The following is a 23,544-nucleotide window of genomic DNA, read 5'->3' as shown; positions in this document are numbered from 1 at the left end:
TCTGAGGAATCTCCAAACTACTTTTCAGAGTGACTGCACCAATTTGCAACTCCACCAGCAATGTACGAGTGTGCCTTTTTCCCCACATCCACGCCAACAATATTATTGTTGTGTTCTTGATAATAGCCATTCTGATTGGAATTAGATGAAATCCTAGTGTGGTTTTAATTTGCATTTCTCTAATTAGTAGGGATGATGAGCACTTTTTCATGTATTTGTTGATCACCTGTATATCTTCTTCTGTGACATGTCTGCCCATTTCCTTAGCCCATTTATTGATTGGGTTCTTTGTATTTTGGGTGTGAAGTTTTTTAAGTTCTTTATAAACTTTGGAGAGGAGTGCTCTGTCTGAAGTGTGTGTGGAAAAGATTTTCTCCCACTCTGTAGGCTCTCTATTCACATTATTGATTGTTTCCTGTGCTGAGAAAAAACTTTTTAGTTTGAATCTATCCCATTTATTGATTTTTACTTTTATTTCTTGTGCTATGGGTATCTTGTTAAAGAAGTCTGGTCCTAAGCCAACGTCATGGAGATTCGGGCCTACTTTTTCTTCTATTTGGTGATGAAGGGTCTCAGGTCTAATTCCTAGATCCCTGATCCATTTTGAGTTGAGTTTTGTACAGGGTGAGAGATAGGGGTTTAATTTCATTTTACTGCATATGGATTTCCAGTTTTGCCAACACCATTTGTAAGTTTTTTCTCTATTTGTAAGTTTTCTCCATTGTAAGTTTTTTTGCACCTTTGTCTAGTATGAGATAACTGTACTTATGTGGGTATGTCTCCATGTCTTCTATCCTGTACCATTGGTCTACCTGTCTATTTTGGTGCCAATACCATGCTTTTTTTGTTACTATTGCTTTGTAGTAGAGTTTAAGGTCTGGTATTGCCATACCTCCTGCATCACTCTTCCTGCCCAGGATTGCTTTCACTATTCTGGGTCTTTTGTTCTTCCAGATGAAGTTCATGATTGCTTTTTCTGTTTCTGTGAGAAATGTCACAGGGATTTTAATTGGAATTGTGTCAAATCTGTATAGTGCCTTTGGTAGTATGGCCATTTTGATAATATTAATTCTGCCTATCCAAGAACATGGGAGATCTTTCCATCTTCTAAGGTCTTCTTCTTTCTTTAATGTTTTGTAGTTTTCATTGTAGAGATCTTTCACCTCTAGATTGATTCCCAAGTATTTCTTTTCTTTTGAGGCTATTGTGAATGGAGTTGTTTTCCTCATTTCCATTTCAGATGTTTCATCGCTTATGTATAAAAATACTTTAGATTTATGTGTATTGATTTTATATCCTGCTATTTTTCTGAGTTCATTTATGAGGTCTAGAAGTTTTCTGGTGGAGTTTTTTGGATCCTTTAAATAGAGAATCATGTCATCGGCAAATGACAGCTTGAGTTCCTCTTTTCCTATTTGTATTCCTTTAATTTCTTTAGTCTGTCTAATTGCTCTGGCTAGTATTTCAAGGACGATGTTGAATAGAAGTGGTGAAAGAGAGCATCCCTGTGTTGTTCTAGTTTTTAAAGGGAATGCTTTCAGTTTTTCTCCATTAAGAATGATATTGGCCATGGACTTAGCATAAATAGCCTTTACAATGTTGAGGTATATTCCTACTATCCCTATTTTTTCTAGTGTTTTGAGAAGGAGGGGTGTTGTATTTTGTTGAACACTTTTTCTGCGTCAATTGAAATAATCATACGATTCTTATCCTTAAGTCTATCGATATGATGGATTACATTTATTGATTTACGAATGTTGAACTAACCTTGCATTCCTGGTATGAACCCCATTTGATCGTGGTGCACTATCCTCTTAATATGTTTTTGGATGTGGTTTGCCAGGATTTTGTTAAGGATTTTTGCATCTATATTCATCAGAGATATTGGTCTAAAATTTTCTTTCCTTGATGTGTCTTTGGTTTGGGTATGAGGGTGATTTTAGCTTGAATGAATTTGGTAGGGGTCACTCCTTTTCTATTTCCTGGGATACTTTGAGAAGTATTGTAATGAATTCTTCTTTGAAGGTCTTGTAGAACTCAGATGAGAATCCATCTGGTCCTGGGCTTTTCTTGGTTGGTAGGCTTTTGATGACTTCTTCTATTTCATTGCTTGATATTGATCTGTTTAAATTGTGTATGTCCTCCTGGTTCAGTTTGGGAGGATCACAGGTCTCTAGAAATTTGTTGATGTCTTTGGTATTTTCTATTTTGTTGGAATATAGATTTTCAAAGTAGCTTCTCATTATGTTACGTGTTTCAGTGGTTTCTGTCATGATATTTTCTTTTTCTTCCTGAATTTTAGTAATTTGAATTTTCTCTTTCCTTCTCTTTGTTAGTGTGGCTAAGGGGTTGTCTATTTTGTTTACTTTTTCAAAGAACCAATGTTTTGTTTTGTCAATTTTTTGAATTGTTTCTTTTGTTTCAATGTCATTGATTTCAGCTCTGATTTTAATTATTTCCTATCTTCTAGTACTTTTGGTGTTGTTCTGTTCTTCTTTTTCCAGGGTTTTGAGCTGTAATGTTACGTCATTTAGTTGTTGACTTTTTATTCTTTTCGTGAATGCACTCCATGCAATGAATTTTCCTCTTAGCACTGCTTTCATAGTGTCCCAGAGATTTTGATATGTTGTATCGTCATTCTCATTTACCTCTAAGAATTTTTTATCTCCTCCCTGATGTTTTCTGTTATCCATGTTTCATTCAATAGCATATTATTTAGTCTCCATGTGTTGGAGTAATTTCTGTTATTATTTTGCCATTGATTTCAAATTTCATTCCATTATGATCTGATAGAACACAAGGTAGTATCTCTATTTTTTGCATTTACTAAGGGCTGCTTTGTGGCATAATATATGGTCTGTTTTCGAGAAGGTTCCATGTGCTACTTAGAAAACAGTGAATTAGCTCCTTGATGGATGGAATATTCTATATATGTCTGTGAAGTCTAAGTTATTGATTGTGTTATTAAGTTTTATGGTTTCTTTGTTTAGTTTTCATTTGGAAGATCTATCCAGTGGTGACAGTGGTGTGTTAAAGTCACCTAGAATTATTGTGTTGTGGTCTATTTGACTCCTGGAATTGAGAGGGATTTGTTTGATTTACATGGATGCACTGTTGTTTGGAGCATAAATATTTATGATCGTTATGTCTTCCTGATTTATGGTTCCCTTAAGCAGTATGAAATGTCCTTCTCTATCCCTTGAAGTTTTGGCTTGAAATTCACTTTATCTGAAACAAGGATGGAAACCCCCGCTTTTTTACTGAGTCTGTGTGCATGGTAGATTTTATCCCATCCTTTACCTTTAGTCTGTGGATATCTTTTTCTATGAGATGAGTCTCTTGAAGGCAGCATATTGTTGGCTCTTTCTTTTTATTCCAATCTGCCGGTCGATGTCTTTTGATTGATGAGTTTAGGTCATTAATGTTCAGTTTTGTTATTGGGATATGATTTGTATTCCAAGTCATTTGGGCTTATTTTTAGTTTTTAACTTGACTGGGTTTCTCCTTTGAATGGTTTTCCTTTTAAGGTAGTTCCTCCCTTTTCTGACCTCCATTGTTGTTTTTCATTTCCTCTTCATGGAATATTTTGTTGAGAATATTCTGTAGCACAGGCTTTCTATTTGTAAATTCTTTTAACTTTTGTTTATCATGGAAGGATTTTATTCCATCTTCAAATCTGAAGATTAGTTTTGCTGGGTATAGGATTCTTGGCTGGCAACCATGTTCTTTCAGAGCTTGAAATATGTTGTTGCAGGCCCTTCTAACTTTTACAGTCTGGGCTGAGAAATCTGCTGATACCTGTATTGGTTTCCCCTTATATGTAATCTGATGCTTTTCTCTTCTAGCCTTCAAAATCCTATCTTTATTTTGTATGTTATGCATTCTTATTATAATGTGTCTTGGTGTGGATCTTTGCGATTTTGTGGATTGGGTGTTCTGTAAGCCTCTTGTATTTGATTTTCCATTTCATTCTTTAGGTTTGGGAAATTTTCTGATATTATTTCATTGAATAGGTTGTTCATTCCTTTGGTTTGTATCTCTGTGCCTTCCTCAAACCCAATAACTCTTAAATTTGGTCTTTTCATGATGGCCCATAGTTCTTGAAGTTTTCGTTCATGATTTCTTACCATCTTCTCTGTTTGGGCAACTTTATTTTCAAGATTAAATATTTTGTCTTCATTATCTGAAGTTCTGTCTTCCAAGTGGTCTAGTCTGTTGGTGATGCTTTCCATTGAGTTTTTCATTTGGTTTATTGTTTCTTTCATTTCAAGGATTTCCATTTTTTTTTTTAAATCTCTATCTCTTTGTTGACATGATCTTTTCCTTCCTGCAGTTGCTCTTTCAACTGCCTATTGGAGTGATCATTCATTGCCTGCAATTGATCTCTTATCTCATCCTTTGCTTCATTAATCATTTTAATTGTGTATATGCGGAACTCCTTTTCTGACATTTCTTCTACCATGCTTTCAGTGAATTCTATTAATATAGAATCTAGGTTTGTTTGGATCATTTTCTTCCCTTGTTTTTTCATGTAGTTCATGTATCTTCCCCTCTAGCAGTGCAGATCTAGGGTATTGCAATTTCCCCCCTATATGGTTATAGTAACCCTATAGGTTTCCAAAACCTTTTCTTTAAGCAGAAGATTAATATTAGCAGTGCCCAGTACAGATAATATGCAGCCATAAACCAAATAACCCCTATGAGGACATTAACAATATTGTCATAATAAACAGAATGAGTTCAATCATTATCTACAATATAACAAATAGATTTGCAATAAGGTCTGCAGTTTCTAATGGAGGATAAAGAGGATGGGGAGGGGTGTGGGATGTAGCTGTTAATGGGATAAGAAAAGAGTATACAGAAGTTCTAGATCATAGAAAGAGTGAGAGTATAATCAAAGTTGGTTGTTAGCATGCAAAAAGGGAGAAGGAGACTCTGAGAGAACAGGTATACAAAAGGAAAAAAGAGCAAGAAAAGTAAAGAAATAAACACTTAAAAATTTCAATAAGGAGAAAAACAAAAACTACACTATAGCAGTCTTATAGTATTCAAACTTCCCAGTCTTCAGTAACCTGATGTATGAGAGGTAACTGACAATGAGTTTCCAGTCTCCAGCAGGTGTCTCAGGATGATATTTGCCCCCACCTAAAGATGGGAGATAAGACTTCCAGGATTATCCAAGATGGCCACTCTGGATTCCAAAGGTGTTGGCAAATGGGGAACTGCAGCTTGGGGTGTGGGCGTGGTTGGCTGGGGGTCCTGGAGGCAGGGTATGGTCAGTCTGATTGTGGGATCCTGGAGGCGGGGTGCAGTCAATTTCTCTGGGGGTCCTGGTGGTGGGGAGCAGTCAGTTGGTCTGAGGGCCCTGGAGGCAGGGAGTTGTCGGTCGGGCTGAGGGGTCCTGGAGACTGGGTTCAGTCAGTCCGGCCAGGGGACCTACAGTTCCTGGCTGTTGTCTCAAAATGGCGGCAGCTACGTGTAACCAAACCTGCAGGTACTGTGACAGTGAACTTCCAGGCAAGAGCAGGCAGCTGGTGCTCCACTGGCGGTCTGTAATCAGTCTGCTGGCTGTCATCAGATGGTCAGCAGGTGAACCTTGGGCAGTGGGTGATGGGCAGGTGAAAGGCAGGCGATGAACAGGCAAGCGGCAGGCAAATGGCTGATGGTAGGCACCTGACGGTGAGCCATCTGCACTCAAAAAGTAGTCCATATGCTGGCAGACTGCAGGTGATTTCAGTAGACAATGGGGTAAACAGCAGAGGATCAATAAGCAGCAAAAACTGCCTCACCAAGAAACAGATAATCTCTGCTTCTCATAACTGTTTTAATGAAAATTTTAAGGCGTTTTGAGATGCAGTAAATATTAGATGGCATGAACATAGCACCATGTAATTTCTTTTGATGCTTTTATGAGGAAATACTTTCCTGAATCCCAAATCCCATTGCAGAACTTTCCTATAGGTATTTTGGTAGTCCATCAGGAGGCTGCAGGCTATGGTTCATTGAAAGAGGATAGGAAGATTCCATTTCTAGCTCCTATTCAATTTACTTAGACATTTTAACATAAATTTTTTCAGGTTAATAGAGTAAACCTGGTGATACTATATGTCAAATATTAAAATAAAAATTATAGCATTGATATTATGCCACAACTTTTGTTGTAAATTTATTTCTCAGAAATACTTAGTTTTCTTTTATTGAATTTATAGTGATTGAGTTATGTGTACTTAACTACCAAAGGATATGAATGTGATAGTTGTGGCATTGAGTTACAGGTTTAAATAAAAGGTTTTTTTTTTTTTTTTAAACTTAAGATGTCTTTTATGAAGAATTTTCTACATAGTTTTTTTTTTTAAATGCATCTGAAAGAATTAGGTGAAAAAGACATTGTAAAAGTTATAAATTTGGGACTGTCTTAAGATGGCTCTGAAGAATATGCTTTTAACTTATGTGATAGAAATATCAGTCTTTAGGATGGTCTGGATTGCTGGAAGTGATAATAACACTATTATTTATTTTGCCCTTGCTCTACATGCATGGCCTTTATTTGTGTCACTTCATTTAGATACAACAACAGTTCTTTTATTTCTTCATTTTACAAATGAAAAACTTGGGCTTAGATAAAGTGACCCATGAGCACAATAATAAATGGCCAGGTTGAGATATGACTTCTGCCCTGACAGCTTCAAACATATGTCCTCTGCAGCAGTGGCTTATGTTCTGTGATCAGTCACCTTTCTCATCTTTCCCATACTCCATAGTCTCGGTTATTGGAAGCATCCTGTAGCTTGAAATATAATTTCAGGAACCCCTGAAAATTTTACAACAGAGGATGTTTTTGAGACTCCTGGGAAAAGTTACTGGGCAAGTTCGTGGGATAGCTCAGGGAGGTCTACTGTGGATCTCGCAGTGGAGACCACACTAGAGGCACTTCTTATATCAGGTGAATGAAACCAGGTCCCATTGCTCTGCTGCCTTTAAAGACTGTGGTTCACTCTGGGGCATCTTGGGAAAGAGATCTGTGGAAAAACTACACTGCAGTCATTCTTAAAGTGTGGTTCCTGAAAAACAGTGTCAGCAGCACATGGAAACTTCTTAGAAGTGCAGATTCTTAGGCTTCCCCTCAGGCCTACTGAGTCAGATGCCCAGCAATCTGTGGTTTATTTAACAACTTTTCCAGGTGAGGCTTATGCTAACTTTTGAGGACCGTTGTTCTATGGATGCGTGCAGCTATTTTGGTGGTTCATTGGTAGATAAAACTACTCAATAGGTGGAAGGTTCATGCTTTATTGATATTTATAACTTCATGATGAACCTTGGACAGCCTCCCTGAGCTATCTGGTTAGAGCCAGGTTGTGTTGTACATTTAAAAGAAATATCAGAGAGATTGCACGAATTTGCAGTCCCACCAGCAATGTATCAAGTGTACCCTTTTCCCTATAACCTCACCAACATTTATTGTTACTCGTATTCTTAAAAATTGCCATTCTGACTGGAGAAAAATGAAATCTCAGTATAGTTTTAATTTGCATTTCTCTATGGAGATTCCTCAGAAAACTTGGAGGGACCATATTTGACCCAGTTATCCCACTCCATGGTATATATCCAAGGGAATGAAAATCAGCATACTACAGCTCAATTCACAATAGCCAACTTATGTAACCAACCTAGGTGCCCTTCAATAGATGAATGGATAAAGAAAATGTGGTATACATGTACATATATATCACATTACTCAGCCATAAAAAAGAATGACTTTATGACTTTTGCTAACAAATGGATGGATCTGGAGACTATCATGCTAAGTGAAGTAAACCAATTGCAACAAAGCAAAGGTCAAATGTTTTCTCGGATGCGTGGAAGCTAACCAATAATAAGTTGGCAGGGGCAGGGATTGAGGGGAAGAATAGAAATGCAGTAAATTAGACAATGGGAGGTGGGGGGAAGGGAGAAGGGATAAGCAAAAAAAAAAAAAAAAAAAAGTGGAATGAATCTGACATAACTTTTCCATGTACACATATGAAAACAGCACAGTGAATCACACCATCATGTACATCCGTAAGAACTACGCCCTAACTAGAATAAGATATATTCCGTGCTTGTTTAACTATATTGAAATGGCTGTTATATGTAAACGTAAAAGAACCAATAAATAAAAAATAAAAGAGGGCTGGAGTTGTGGCTCAATGGTAGAGCATTTGCCTGGCACATGCGAGGCCGTGGGTTTGATTCTCAGCACCACATACAAATAAATAGAAGACCCATTGACAACTAAAGCAAAGAAAGGAAGAAAGAAAGAAATGCCAAATTTCACGAAATTAATGTGAAAAACATGCAAACTGTTGGTTGATATTTTCACATTGATTACATGCTAAAATTATATTTTAAATCTATGAGCTAAATCAAATAAATTACTAGAATTAATTTCAGGTTGTTTTTAACATAATTTCTAGAAAATTTAAAGAATAGCTTGCCCATGCTTTATTTCTATTGTATAGCACTGGGTTAAAGTTCCCAATCAGTAGATAAATTTGTTCCCATTTGCAAAGCACTTGTATTTTGTTTTTAAGGGAGTGTGGAGGCAGAGAAGCTTTAGTTTCCTCTTTCAATTTAACTCTGCAGACTGCTAAGTGTCATTCACTAAAAGCTTAACTAGGTTCTGACTTGGATTCACTTTACTCAGAACTAAGTGTGGGTAGTCAAGACACTGCCTGTGTTCCTTGGCAACATAGCCTCCTAAGCCTAAACCTGGTTGGGTGCGCAACAGTGAAGGTGGGTGGGAATCTTCAAGTTGAAGAATTCAGCATTTTTTAGATCCTGAAAAATCAAAATCTTTTTAAAAATGCTCTTTTGACCTGAAAGTAAAATTGGAAAACATTAAAACCTAAGTAAGAACAGAGGCACATTTGAAAAACTCTACTCCATTTATAACTAATTAGAACAAATTAAAAAATTTTAAATAAAGTAGAAGTATTTTTGTAGCCTTGAGACTCTGTGTATCACAATGAGGAAAAACAAAGATATTGAAAATCAAATACACAAGGCTGGGGTTGTAGCTCAGTGGTAGAGTGCTTGCCTAGCATGTGTGAGGCTCTGGGATCGAGTTTCAGCACTGTATACAAATAAATAAGAAATAAAGGTCCATTAACAACTAAAAAATAAAAATAAAAATAAAAAAAGGAAAATCAAATGCACAAATTTCCTTGACTTGTGATAAATAACTGTACTAAATTCATTTGGGGGTCAGTTTCAAATTTAATTTGTGCTTTAATCTTTTAAGTCATGAAGCATTCATCAACACCCAGACTGAGCGAGCTTATATATTAATAAGAATTGGAACAGTCCTACCCACATACCTTACAACTGAATTACAGAAGTGTATAAAGTCATTCTATACTTATTGCTAATATGAAAATTATAAATAACTTGGTTTTATTTTCAATTGCAGAAAAGGTGGTGTGAATATTTCATCCTCAGTAATCTAAACATTTTCAAATCTTGGAATCTGAATTTAACTCACCTTTCTGACCTAAGTGATGAGCCTTTGTTGAAGAGTATTGCTTTTTATTATGAAACTGAAAATGTAAAAGGTATCACTTTACCATATATTGATAATTAAACTTTCATACACAGGTAAACATTGTAGAGGTTTTAAAAGTTAAAAGAAATTTTGTTGAACTTCTACCTTATAACAGCAATTATTTTCCTTTCTTTTAATCTTTGTTCATTTATGTAAATAATTTTTATTTAGTTATAATCAAAATGAATATTGTATAAGGCTTACTTATATATTTGCCATGTGTAATTTGTGTTTCTTTTAAAATTTTTTTCTTAGGATAAGTCTACTGATGTTTTTTAAATGTCAAAGAAAAATAAAACTCATTGTCACGAAACCATAACCGAGCTTTATTGAAGCTTTTTTGACAGGTTGAGTTTGGTTCCCTTGTATTGCTAACATTGGAATGAACTGGCTACTGTAAATTAGTGGTATTTTACTAATTTTTTATCTCTTCAGAATCATATTTGTATGAATTTTTATTGACTATAAAATTATGTATGCTACATTTGAAAAATATTAAAAATAATGAAAAACATTAAATATTCACCATCTGTTATTCCTAGTTACAGTAGTTATAATTTTAACAGTTATCAAATGGAAAAACAAGAAAAACTTTAAAATCTGCTATCTCAGTCAATACTAGTGACTATTTTCCTCTAGGTACAATGTATAACAGACTGAAAACATTTATATTTGATGTACATTTAGAGCTTCATGAATTTAGTCAAAATATTTATGTATGCATCTACATATGTATGAATGACTTTTAATATTTAGTGGTTATTTATGTAGGCCTACATTTGAATTTGGGAAATACCATCATGAAGGATTATGAACATCTCTGGAACACTGTATCAAAGTTGGTAAGACAGTTTGATGTGGGAAAGTCATTTCCTTTGAGGACAACAAAACTTCAGTTTCTTAGAAAGAATCCATCACCAATCAAAGGTAATAGATTCCTAATTTAATTCAAAATATAAGCATTACTTCTCTGAAAATGTTTTGAAAGTACCACTAACCATGCTGCAGGAGGTATAAGTAATTTTCTGGCACTGTTTTTAATACTTGTCATATCTTTGGGGTGGCATGCAATGTCTATAATTTTGGAAGATTTATGTTTTGCTTATAATTAATGTTGTTGCCAATTTAAAAAAATGAGCCAGTTATATGTGAAATTTTGTTTTCAACAATATGGAAGTTTAGATTAAATGAAAATTCTCTTAGTGCAAAAACACTTGAAATTCTGGATAAGTGACACCCAGCATTCCTGGGTTGGGGAACAGGAAAATGAACATTGACAGGTAGGATGCACCCCTAGATATCTATAGTACTACATGAGGAGTAAAGTCAATAGTATTTAGTATTGTATTAAAAGAAAGTAATGTTGGAAGAGAATAGATTTTAGGTATTCAGCACACACAAAAAGAAAGAAAAAATGACCATCTGAAATGATGGATATGTTAATTTGCTTGATTGTATTATCACATTACTAAGAGTTTATATATCAAGATAGGTATTCAACACACAGAGATAAAGATGTAAGATAGAAAGAAGTTTAACTTTTAATACATTTGGATATTCAAAGGAGAGAATGAACTAATGCGAGTTGGACAAGTTTTGAAGAAATGATTGAGCACTTGCCTGGCTTTACAAAAGGCAAGAATTTGCATGTTCAGGATGTATTATGAAACCCAACTGAACACATGTACGCATGTGCATTTAAAAATACATATGGTAGAAATTGTTGAATTTAAAAATAAAAAAAATTTAAAGTAACCGTGTAACCTACAAAGGAACAAAAATTAGTCTATTAACAACAATAGAATTCAGAATGTAGTGGAATTATTCATAGTTGTTAAAATATAAGAATGAAGGAGAAATGTGCACAATTTCAGAAAAATAAAAATTGATTTATTCATTATCACATCATCACTGAAGATACTTCTTTGTGATGAATTTCAGGAAAAAGAATATGATCCAAAAAGAATGTGAGAAAGCAAGCTACAGAATTCTTAGGATAGATTGATAGAAAGATACTTTTCAGAATTTTCGAGAAAAAAAATATACTCTTTTCTTCTATCAGTATGAGTTCCACCAGACAAAGACCATTGAGTGCAAGTAGTTTATTGATCCTAAGAAGATTCAATAAGGGACTGCTTAGATAAGATCTGGAAGGGAAGAGCACCAATGTAGGACATGTTCATGAGTAGGTTTGCACTGAAACCAGTACAAGTAAATTTCAATGGAAATCTTAAAATGTGCAAAGCACCCTGGAGGTGTCTCAACTGAGGAGCAAGATAGTTGAGGTATTTATCATTCAAGTCCTGTCAAGTCCTTGGAAGAGGGCTGTCTGTCTGTCTTTATGGTGTTCCTCGCCTATTTCACATGGGCTGTAGGCAGAAAAGTGCTCAGCCAGGGTTGCAGGAGCTTGGGACAAGAAGGTATCAGGGCAAACACAGGGACAGGGAACATGGGAGGATAACAGGAAGAGCATTAGCAGTGTACCTAGAATTATGAACTAGTCACCATAGAAAAAGTCATTCATTAGCCCATTATCATAGATACATCAGAATAGACGTTAGCTATATCTAAAATCTATGATATCTGTCTGTCTGTCTAGCTCTCTATCTACCTATCAATCATCTATTTAGCTATTCTGTGTTAGTTTATAATATCAAGGAGGACCCAAGAGAATAATGTCATGGTAGAAAAGATCTCATTACCATCTCTATCTCCCCTCCTTCTTTTTAATTTCATTTCATAGAAGTGTGTGTGTGTGTGTTAGTGTGCGTGTTTGAGATGAGACTTCCATCTTCAGATTCCTTGTCTCATAGTAGGGAATAATGAAAGAAAAAATATTTGCAAAAAGAAGCATATATATATACATATGCATATATATATATATATATATATATACAGATTATTCATCCATCCACCTACCTATCCACCTAAATGCTTAATTTCTGTCTATTCTGCTATGTTCCAAAATATTTTAATGTGAAAAATAGCTTTATAGGAAGGGCTTAAATTGATAAATGTAAATAAGATCAATGACAACATTTTTAATGTGAAGTTTTTAGAAAACATGTATAATATTCTTGTATGACTATTTCATGTACAACCTTGTTTCAATTTTTTGTTTGCAGATGGCTCTAATGAGAAGATGCCTAATTTGGGCTTTATTCCAGTGTCATCTAGTGTGATCAATAAGTTTACTGGAGACATTCTGAAAGACTTTCCTTTCCTAAAGAGGTAGATGGCTCAAAATGAACATCAATAAATACTTGCATGGAATGGCTGTAATTTATTAAAGATCGTTTGAAATGTATTTCATTACATGTAATATTTGTTTGTAATGTACAATGAATTTAATACCAAAACATTCAGTGAACCATGAGTGGTGGCTCATGCCTGTAATTCCACCTGCTTGGGAGGCTGAGGCAGGAGGATCACCTGTTCAAAGCCAGCCTCGGCAATTTAGGGAGACCCAAAGCAACTTAGCGACATCTCAAAATAAAACATAAAAGTGCTGGGATGTTGCTTAGTGGTTAAGCACCCTTGGGTTCAGTTGCCAGGACAAATATATACATATATATTTTTTTCAATGACCTTTGACCACTCCTACGTAAACATGTATGTGATTTTAATTTTAGAGTACACCACGCCAGTCACGTGTTTTAATTAATGAATATTTGTGGATGTGGATGGGACTGTTAGAGACATAGAGAGGTTCTAGGTTGTTAAGTTGCTTATAAACTCCTGTGTGGATTCTGTCACTCATATCATAGGACAAAGACCTATGATTTTCAGTAATTATTATAAACTGAAATTTGTGCTGTGCTATATTTGGAGGCAAGCAATCAAAGTATGTGTGTATTTCGTTTTGTTTCACAGTGACGATCCCATTGTTACTTCCCTGGTGAAACAAAAGGAATTTGATGAACTTGTGCATTGGCATTCTCACAGACCTCTTAGTGACCATTATGACAGGACGAAGCAGCATTATTATGGTGAGCTCTGGGACTCTGATGAAATAAACGGAAATCGATTTCACTCTCTGCTTTTTATTTTATGGTGAAAAATTATCACATTTTTCAACAATTTTATGAGAATTCATTAGAATCACTCTTCAAAACTCATCATAACTCAAGGTATTAAGCCAAAGAAGGACAGTCATGAGCCACGAATTAAAATCAAAATAGTCTACAAATATTCAGATGTACCTCAGGAAGGATGGTAATGGAAAATTCTCATTTTGTTCCTGATGGTTCCTAGATGTCTTAGGAAGGCGGGCAAAAATAGGCATTTGTCTCTTCAAGACCTGAGCTCAGTTTTAAGGAAAGATAGTTTGTGATTTAAGAGATATGTGTATTCCCTGGAGTCACATCTGGTGAGACCCTAGTCTTTCCAGCAATTTTAACTGTGGACTGCATGTAACAAATACCAGTGTTGCATCTGCCTTCGTGCTTGATGCCACAAAAGGAAGACCAAGGAAGTACTACCAGTAGATCAGCAGAGACTGAATTAGGAATCTTGACTCCTCAGTTCATTCCTTGTCTTCATCTCACCTTTATCTACCTCTATGCTTACCCCACCCTCCTTAGAGTTGACAGGACTTATATTCAGAATCCTTTAATATGCTTGTATGAAATACTCATCAGTCTGCTTATAGAAATAGCTACCAAGACCCTGTCAGATATGAGGAGAGGTTTTAGATAAATCATTCACATCTTTCAAAGTAGTTGAACTTGATGTAAGTAGATTCCGACATAGAGAAATTAACCAGCTCTTTTACTCCATTCAGCTGAGCCTCGTAGTTTCTTTTTTGGGTGAGGGGATATGGGAGTAACTCATACCTTGCTTGTTGGGCCTTCTTCTGTCATTGGATTTTTAGAATGGAGAGAGCTTTCTTTAGCTGCCAAGCCTGTGTCTGTGGTCCAGAGTAAAGATTATTTTTTTCTCATCTAGTGATGCAAGAAGGCAGAGTGTCTGCCTTCCCACCTTCCTCTTGACCTCATCCCCAAGGCATGTGAGAAATACTGTCCCCACTGTGTCAGTTTTTGGTAGTACCTAATTATTTGTTTTTGGAAGTAGCCCAAGAAAAGCCCAACCTCTGTAAGTATGATCAGAAATGACTCTATGGAGAAGAGACAGCCTGAATTAAGATTTTCTTACCAAAAATAATCAGATCAAACTACTGTCCTATATCAAAAAGAAAAGTACATGTCTATGGGGTGGTGGGAAGAATTAGGTGGAAAAAAATAGCAATGTGACATTTTCATCTTTTATTTTTCAGAAAACTCTAGAGACCCTGATGCTCTTAAATCCTTGCAAAAGTATCAACGTTTTCAACGCTTTTATGGGAATTCATTAGAATCAGTCTCTTCAAAACTCATCGTAACTCAAGGTATTAAGTCAAAGAAGGATTGTCATGAGCCCAAGAGCAAAAAGACACATGTAAGTTTCTACAAATTCTATCATTTTTTACTTTCCTTAAATTGATATTTGTTCATCCTTTGGTGGTTAATTTCTAGGTGAGACTTTTTTCTTTTTTTTCTTTGATTACTTAATGTCTTACTTGCTAAGAAAATCTAACCTGCATGTAAAACAGTATATGTGATCCTCTGTACATAATAACATATTTATATGAAAAAGAAAAAAGACATCAAGTGACTAGAGGTTTGGATTTAGAAATGTTGAAGTAACATTAGGAATACAGTTGTTTATTAGTTAATGACAATGAAAAACTTTTTTACATAGGTGGTAAAATAGATAAGAAATAACTACCTGCTCATTTTTGCTTAACGGACTGTCTACACTCTTCCCAAGCAGTTAAATGATGAGTTAATTTGCCATCTTTTTTTGGCTGGAATGAAAATTAGAATTTTTCATCCCCTCATTTTTGTGCATTATATTCCTGCAATCTTACTGTTTTCCTTCTTGGAATGTCATTTTTCTACCAAGGACCATAACTGAGAATGAATAAATAATGAAGGTTCAAACCTATGTCTGGAGTCATAAAACAATACAGAGAACTTGGTTAAAAGTGTATTTACGGATGATTTTAGGAGAAAGTTAACTTTCTTCTTTTTTATAAAAATGAGCAACTCAGAATGTAGTCCATTTCTGTGAAGATTAGGGAAAGGCATTTATTTTACTAAAAGTATCCTCTAGAATTGAAGGTTTTAGTATATTAGAGAGAGTGCCAGCTAAACAAAACCAATCACTAGGAAAGACATTTGTTGAATGTGTGCCTTACCAAATGAAGCAAGCATGAAGTTATCAGAAATGAAACATTTGAAGATCCTATCCCATCCCCCACTGGGGGGGGGAGGGAAGATAAATGAAAGAAAACAACAACAAAAATCTTTATTCTCACTTTTAAAAAAATTTTTTTTTTTAGTTGTAGATGGACACAATACCATTATTTTTTTAATTTATCTTTTTATGTGCCAAGAATCAAACCCAGGGCCTCATACATGCTAGGCAAGCACTCTACCACTGAGCCACAACCCCAAACCCCAGCCTTACTTCTGAGTGCTTACATTTGGGAAAATTTTGGCAAGCATAAAACTTCCATATCTTTGCAGGCTTCTAACTAATTTGCAAACTGGGAGTGATAGGGATCAGTCCATCCATTTAAAGATCCATCAAAACAGATCTTTTATACTCTACTCAAGATAATGCTAAAAGATAACCATGAACTGTTCTAGAATGTTCTCAGTGCTTTTGTGAAGCCTCCCCTTGAACTGCTTCAAAAGTGCAATCAGATATGGGGAATATTTCAGTTTTTGCTTTAATAGTTAAAGAACAAAGCCTCGCCAAGTCCTCTCTGTGGCCATTGTTTCTTTTTCATGATAATGACCTTCTCACTTTTATAGCAAAATTTATTATCAGTGAGATCACTCAGTTAAACTTTTATTTAGGAGTACCATGAATCATCTTCTTTTTTGAGAGATGTTATAAAACAGTAAATTTGCAGATATTTTCATCACACAGTACAAGAGATGAAGACTGAAAAAAGATCTCATCCTTTTCTCCCATTATTAAAATTAAATAAATAATTTCCTAGAAATTAAATATTTTTGTAACTTTATAAATATACTCTCCTACCAATAATAATCTAGGTATTCAGATTAAATGAGCTTTGTACATGGCAAGGGACTAAGGCTCACTCTTGTCTTTTTGAGACTGAACTATGTGGAATGGACCCATAATATAGAGCACTTGGAAGATGAAAGGTTGGAAAAGCTCAAATATTCTTGACTTGAATTAAATAATTAGAGAATGATGATAATTAAATTTGACTTTATTACAAGCAAATATTTCTTTTTTTTTTATAAGAACCAGTTGGCCTTTTAACTCTTATCATTAGGTTACTATTTTGTTTTTTATCCCTCTCTTCTACCTCTAAAAGTGTGCTATTAGTGATATATTTTATTTATTTATTTATTTATTTTTTAAATTTATTTTTACTGTAAACAATTGGGATATATGTTGTTTCTGTTTGTACATGGAGTAACAGCATACCATTTGCATAATCATACATTCACATAGGGCAATGAGGTTTGATTCATTCTGTTATTTTTTCCTTCCCCCCACCCCTCCCACCCCTCTTTTCCCTCTATAAAGTCCTTCCTTCCTCCATTCTTGCCCCTCTGCCACCCTCCATTATGTGTCATCATCCGCTTATCAGTGAGATCAAATCTTTTGGATTTTTTATTTTTTTCCGTACCAAGGATTGAACCCAGGGGCATTTAACCACTAAGCCACATCCCCAGCCATCCCCCTCCTCCATCCCTCTTTTTAAAGACAGAGTTTTATTAAGTTGATCAGGGCCTTGCTAAATTGTTGAGGTTGGCTTTGAACTTGAGGTTCTCCTGCCTCCACTTCCTGAGTCACTGGGATTACAGATGTGTGCCACCACACCCGGCAAATGTTTCCATATGAATTCTATGGCTAACCAGAATAGAGAAACATTTGTCAGAATTCCCTTGCTAACACAAAGTCAAATTTGTCTTTGTAGATGAATAAGTCAGATCGCTAAAAACAAGGTAAAAGTGAGTTTGTATGGTGTTGACGTCAATTGGAACCATTTTTCTAGGTAGGGGAAGTCATTTGTCTCTGTTGGTTCTTCTATTCCCTCCTGCCCATCTTTTTCTCTTTCCTCACGGACTCATCAAACATTATGGACCAAATGCTTTGTGCTTGGGACCTGCAGAGCTCTATGGCACAGTCCCATCAAGGATCTCAACCTAGTGAAGTATGACGAGTGGAATCACAACTGCAGTACACACTGATGAGTGCTTTGATAGACGCCTGGTCGGAGGAGTGATACATGACTTGGACATGAGAGAGTCAGGAAGGGTTTCATGGTAGAAATGTCTCGAGTGACGGGGGACAGGAAGGTGCCTTGGGAGAAATGGGAGAGGGCAGGTAATGCCAGAGAGAGTCCTGTGTTCCACTGCCTGAACACACATGTTGCTTTGATTTTACTACATTTACTCTTTAATGTATGATCTATACCAACTAGAAAATTAGAAATTACCTACAGAGAGCCTTTCTACTTACTAATTTGATTTGTCATATGTTTGTAATTGATAGAGGCTTAATTTTAAGAAACAGACTTTTTAATGCCTATTCAAGAATGGAAGGATGGTCAAAATCATCAATACACATTTAAAAATATCATCTCACTCATGAAGTGTCATCGTGGGAATGTTTCTGACTTATTTCAAAATATGATTTCTTTCTTCTTGGACAGGAGACCAAGGCTGAAATAATTACTAGAGAGAATAAGAAGAGGTTATTTGAAAAGGAAGAACAAAAAGAAGAGCAAAAATGGAATGCTTTGTCATTTTCCATTGAAAAAACATTGAAAGAAAATTTAATCTCCGGAATAAAGAACCTGGAAGATTTTCTGAAATCCTGTAAAAGTAACTCGGTGAAAGTTCGAGTTGAAATGTTGGGGTTAACTGCCTGCTTGAAAGCATGGAAGGAACATTGCCGAGGGGAAGGTATGTGATTCTGTTTTCTTATTTTGGTGAGTTGGCGAACTAACACAAATGTAAAGGTGATAGTTGTCATTTATTAGCTGGAAATTTGTGTTATAAGACTTAACATACATGGAGGCTGAGGCAGGAAGATTGCAAGTTCAAGGTTAGCCTCAGCAATTTAGCAAGGTCCTAAGCAACTTAGTGACTCACTGTCTCAAAATTAAACAACAAAAGGACTGGGGATGTGGCTCAGTGGTTAAGCACTCTTGGGTTCAAACACCAGTACCAAAAAAAAAAAAAAAAGTCTTACATATGTTATCTGATTTTATGTAGGTACTATTACCACTGTTTTATTAATGAGCAATGACATTATAGAGAGGGTTTCAGTAGTGAATACCCGGGAGATTTATAAGCCCTATTTGCCAAGTAGTGGGCATGGTTAAAGGAAATGACAATGAGGCACCCAGGGAGAATCTGTCACTTGCATTTGCTTTTGGGTTCCAAGGCATATTTTCTTCCTGGATAAATAAAAATTCTTGTTTTTCTACCATGCTTGGTTCTCCCAAAGATGCTGTGGTTTCCGTGTGTTCTACTAAAATAGCAGGTAGTAGAAAAGAAAAGAGGCAGACAGAGGAAGACGAAGGTGAAATGGAACGGGGTAGAGACGTGCAAATCCATAGCAGTAAAGTGATCATGTTTCGTCATACCTCCGACGTGACAGTTCTTCTGAGTAAACCTAATGGATCTGTCTGGTTGAGCATTTTCCACACATGAATCCATTTAACATGTGACTCCCAGGTTCTCCTGGCCCCAGACTTTCATTCTACTGTCTTCAATCTGCTTTAGCAAAGCCAGCCTCTCACTGTGTATTTTATCCCTGTGAGAGGCATAGGCTTAGCTTAGCATGTTTTCTCTTCAACTAAGATATTGAATCAGAATTTGCAGTTGTCTGTTACTAAGAGACAGCAGGATTCACAGTGGCTTAAAGAAAATCCTACTTTACTTCACTCATTTAAATGAGGTTCACACATAGGCAATCAAGGGCTGCTCCAGCAGCCCCACTGTGACATTAGACTCTTTCATCTTTGTATTCCCTTATCCTTGTTGGCATGTGGTGTCCATTCTTCAAGTTATCTTGTTTTCCTGGATGACTGCATTCTAGCAAATATTAAGAGGAAAGGAAGAAGGCAGAACCTTCTCTTTGCAGCTTTGTGTTTCTCTTTTAAGCAGCTTTCCTGACTGTGAACTTCTGCCTAGACATCCTTAATCAGGACTTACTCATAAGGCCACAGGGTTCTGGTAATATAGACTTTACCAGGGTACATTGAACTTCCCAATAATATAGAGAATTAAATAAGGAATATTGAGTACAGAATTTTATAGAAGTATTTGCCACAAAAATAGCCTTGTCTTTATTTTTCATCTACTGAAACTCTACTTATTCTCTGAATCTATTTCATGAAATGTCTTTCCATTTATGGTAAGAATAAAAAGATTAGTAGAAGGAAAGGATAAAAAGAATACATGTGGCTCTAAGAAATGGAGAGGGACTATCAAAGTCTGGATCTGGCTGTTGAAGGGCTCCAATGTTTATAGCAAATACTTGTGGTCGACACTTGTGCTCAATAATGTTGCTAAGTTTTCACCAAATATTTAAAGTTATACCAGTAGTTTTCTGTGAACATAGTAGAAGAAACCTGAAAGTAATAGATGAAGAAAATATTTACTGTTCACATCTACAAAGTCCAGATTTAATGATCTTTTTTCAATCATGAGCTACATGATTTTTCTTTTTCGTTTTTTAACCCTGATACAGATATTCTCAGTAATACATGGAGATGAAGCATGGATAAATACACTTTAATTTTATTTTGTGTAGGCCTCCCTACTCCCATTAATCTCCATTAATGCCAAGTAAGATAACAAATTTAAACAAAATTGATAGGTTAGATGATTCACCTTGGATAATGAAACTTTATTAATTTGATGGCTTTAATAAAAATTTGATTGTTTGTTCTTTACCAAGGTGAAACCACCAAAGATTTGGAGATAGCCATTCAAATGATGAAAAGGATCCACTCCTTGATGGAAAAGTACTCAGAGCTTTTACAAGAAGCTGATCAGCGACTCATAGTCAGATGCCTTAGGTACTTAGGATTTGGCGAGTTGGCACATTCCTTATATCCAACCCAGGTAATGTTTTTAAAGTAACTCTGTTTTAATAGAGTAATTATGAGGTATGAAGTGTCTTACTAATATAAAAACTTCTAGTTTTTTTTTTTTTTTTTTTTTTTTTTACTGAAAATATCTTCATTATTAGTAATCCACTTGCCCAGTCTCGAAGTATAAACTAGAATTACAAATCTTGAACAAATTCTTGCCTGGACATACAAATTAAAAACCAGATAATTTTGAAGACCTTTAAAACTAATCTTAATTCAATTCTAGCAAAACATCTCAAAACTATAGTGTGATTGTTCAATTCTTTTAACTATTTATCAGATATATAGCCACAAATACCATAATGGATATTTGAAAGTCTTGATGTCTACTAATTAATTCACAATGAAGAGAATGAATTAAGTGGTAACATCTCTATGAAATTTAAAAGAGAGTAAAATGCTTTTCACATGGAAGGAACTCATATTTTAATTAAATAATTAAATATTTTAATTATTGACATGACGTAATTTAAAATCACTTTTCAAAATCATCTTTTAAAATAATATAGGATGTGGTAGATGACATAAAGGAGAAGAAAAATAATAAATATTCAATTGGCATTGGGCCAGCTCGGTTTCAACTACAATACATGGGCCATCATTTGATACGAGAAGAAAGAAAAGATCCAGATCCAAGGGTCCAGGATTTTATTCCTGACACATGGCAGGTAATGATGTGAATGAAAAAAAAAAAAAATCTTGCATTTTCTTATTACATGTGAACTTGGAAATTGCTCATTATTTCGGTTTTATGTATTATATGTAATATAGGCTTGTTAATATTGACTCATGCCATTTAAAAATAATTATTTTAAATGCCAAATATGCACTGTCTTTTATTATTTAAAAAAAGGGAAGTTTTTGTTTAATACATAGACAATTTCCTTGAAAGTATTTGACAAGTTTACATATATTGATTTGAAATTTAAGATGTTCCTGTCATCCTCTGAATCATATGGCACAGCCTTCAGATTTGCCTTGTATCAATAGGATTTCATATGTAAACATATAAAGGTGCAGAGAGAAATTTGGGTGGTTTAAACAGTAGAGACAAGGGCTGGGGATATAGCTCAGTTGGTAGAGTGCTTGCCTCACAAACATAAGGCCCTGGGTTCAAATCCCCAGCACTACAAAAAAAAAAAAAAAAAAAGAAAAAAGAAAAAGTAAAACAGTAGAGACAATTGATTAGAGATATATATATATACACGGCAGCTGCCACCATTGTATTTATTCTTCTATAAATGTACATAAAGCAAATTTTGATGGCTATCACTTTTGGAAGAAAATTATTCACTTTTGTATACATTTTGCATACATATAAAATTATCCATACTTTTTTGCATACATACAAAATTTCTGATAAAGTGAGCATGTTTCTCTACAAAAATGCAATTTCAGGGATTAAGTCTAATAGACTGCCTCAGAATCAGACGGTATTCGTCAGCTTTTCATTTATATAGTGAAATACCTGAGTTGGCCTGAATTTATAAAGAGGTTTATTTAAGTCACAGTTTTGGAGCTTCAAAGTCAAAGGTTGTGTGGCCCCATTGGTGCATCCTCCAGTGAGGGCCTAGCCATGGAATGGCATCATGTCACAGTAGGAACAAATGTGTGGGAAAGCATCACATCTCAAAACCAAAAAGCAGAGAGAGCTAGGTGGGGCCAGCCTCAAAGCTTTTGTAATAAACCTCTCTTAAGAACTACCAAGAAGTCCCACCAGAACCACTGTCAGGGCATGCCCCCAAGGACCTCAGGATCTCTTAATAGGCCCCACCTCTTAGAGGTTCTAACACATCCTACTTTCAGGATGTTTGGGGGACACTAAAACCATATCCAAACCAGAGTGTGGACTTTACCTTTCTTATGTCGATCATGGTGGGGGACCTTAAAAAATTCATGCTGCTTTTCCAGGAGCAGAAGAACCAGCTCCTTATTTCAGAGGCACTGTAATTCTGATGCCCACTCCACTCTGGGATATGGCCAGGAGTAGACCTAGATTGAAAGAGTGAGCAGGTTGGGATTTCCAGAATTTTTTCATCTTTTGCCCTTCATGTAGATTTACACATCTTTTGACTGTTCATCATTTTGATGAATAAAAGCACAGCCTGTAAAGACGAAGTCTACCTGCCTTACAAAGTAGATATCTGGCATTCTTCGATATGGAAACTAGAAGATCAGCTGTAAAATGAAGAGTCTTTGATGTTTCTCCTCCTCAGCCATTTTTCATTTCCATCATTACAAAATGCATATTGGCTGCTCTTGGGCCTTTATTTCTCAAAGCTAGTCTGCACTTCCTAAGTGAAAATCAACTGATGCAATCTTCCCACTAAGATATTTCATTCAGATGCATGTCCAGTTTTCACACATCAAAACTTACCTTTCAGATGCTCAAGAGCATAAAAAATCATGCCCTCTGAGAAAATGACAGGAGCTCTTTATATGTGTGTTGGCGACTCCCAGGCATTCCATCAGAGGTTCAGAAGATCAGACTGGGAATGTATTAACATGTCTGTTCTGGTACATGTTGTTCATATAATTGGCACACATTGTACTCTGAACCCCACAGCGCGAGCTCCTGGATGTGGTGGATAAATATGAGTCAGCGGTGATTGTTGCCCCAACATCCTCAGGCAAAACCTACATTTCCTACTACTGCATGGAGAAGGTGCTGAAGGAGAGCGACGAAGGGGTGGTCGTGTATGTTGCACCAACGAAGGTAGCGCTCCAGAGAAGGCGATGTTCTCTTTCATTCCTGAGCCTCTTT

General features: G+C 35.7%; 1 protein-coding gene across 3 annotated transcripts in view; it reads left to right on the top strand.

Moving 5' to 3' along the window:
* The window catches only part of LOC306662811 (putative ATP-dependent RNA helicase DDX60), a 100,402-nt gene that overhangs the window by 19,919 nt on the left and 56,939 nt on the right, over positions 1-23,544 (top strand). For all 3 annotated transcript variants that reach the window (XM_079142940.1, XM_079142939.1, XM_079142941.1), the window contains 9 exons: positions 9,452-9,593; positions 10,355-10,510; positions 12,709-12,814; positions 13,457-13,572; positions 14,859-15,019; positions 18,327-18,579; positions 20,585-20,751; positions 21,290-21,448; positions 23,347-23,496. In XM_079142940.1, the coding sequence (XP_078999066.1) occupies positions 9,452-9,593; positions 10,355-10,510; positions 12,709-12,814; positions 13,457-13,572; positions 14,859-15,019; positions 18,327-18,579; positions 20,585-20,751; positions 21,290-21,448; positions 23,347-23,496 (1,410 nt within the window). The remainder of the gene's footprint in view (positions 1-9,451; positions 9,594-10,354; positions 10,511-12,708; positions 12,815-13,456; positions 13,573-14,858; positions 15,020-18,326; positions 18,580-20,584; positions 20,752-21,289; positions 21,449-23,346; positions 23,497-23,544) is intronic.

The sequence above is a fragment of the Sciurus vulgaris genome (genome assembly GCF_902686455.1).
Source record: "Sciurus vulgaris genome assembly, chromosome: 5".
Classification (NCBI taxonomy): Eukaryota; Metazoa; Chordata; class Mammalia; order Rodentia; family Sciuridae; genus Sciurus; species Sciurus vulgaris.
Note: the sequence above shows the minus strand (reverse complement) of the source record. Positions and strands in the feature narration are given on the sequence as shown.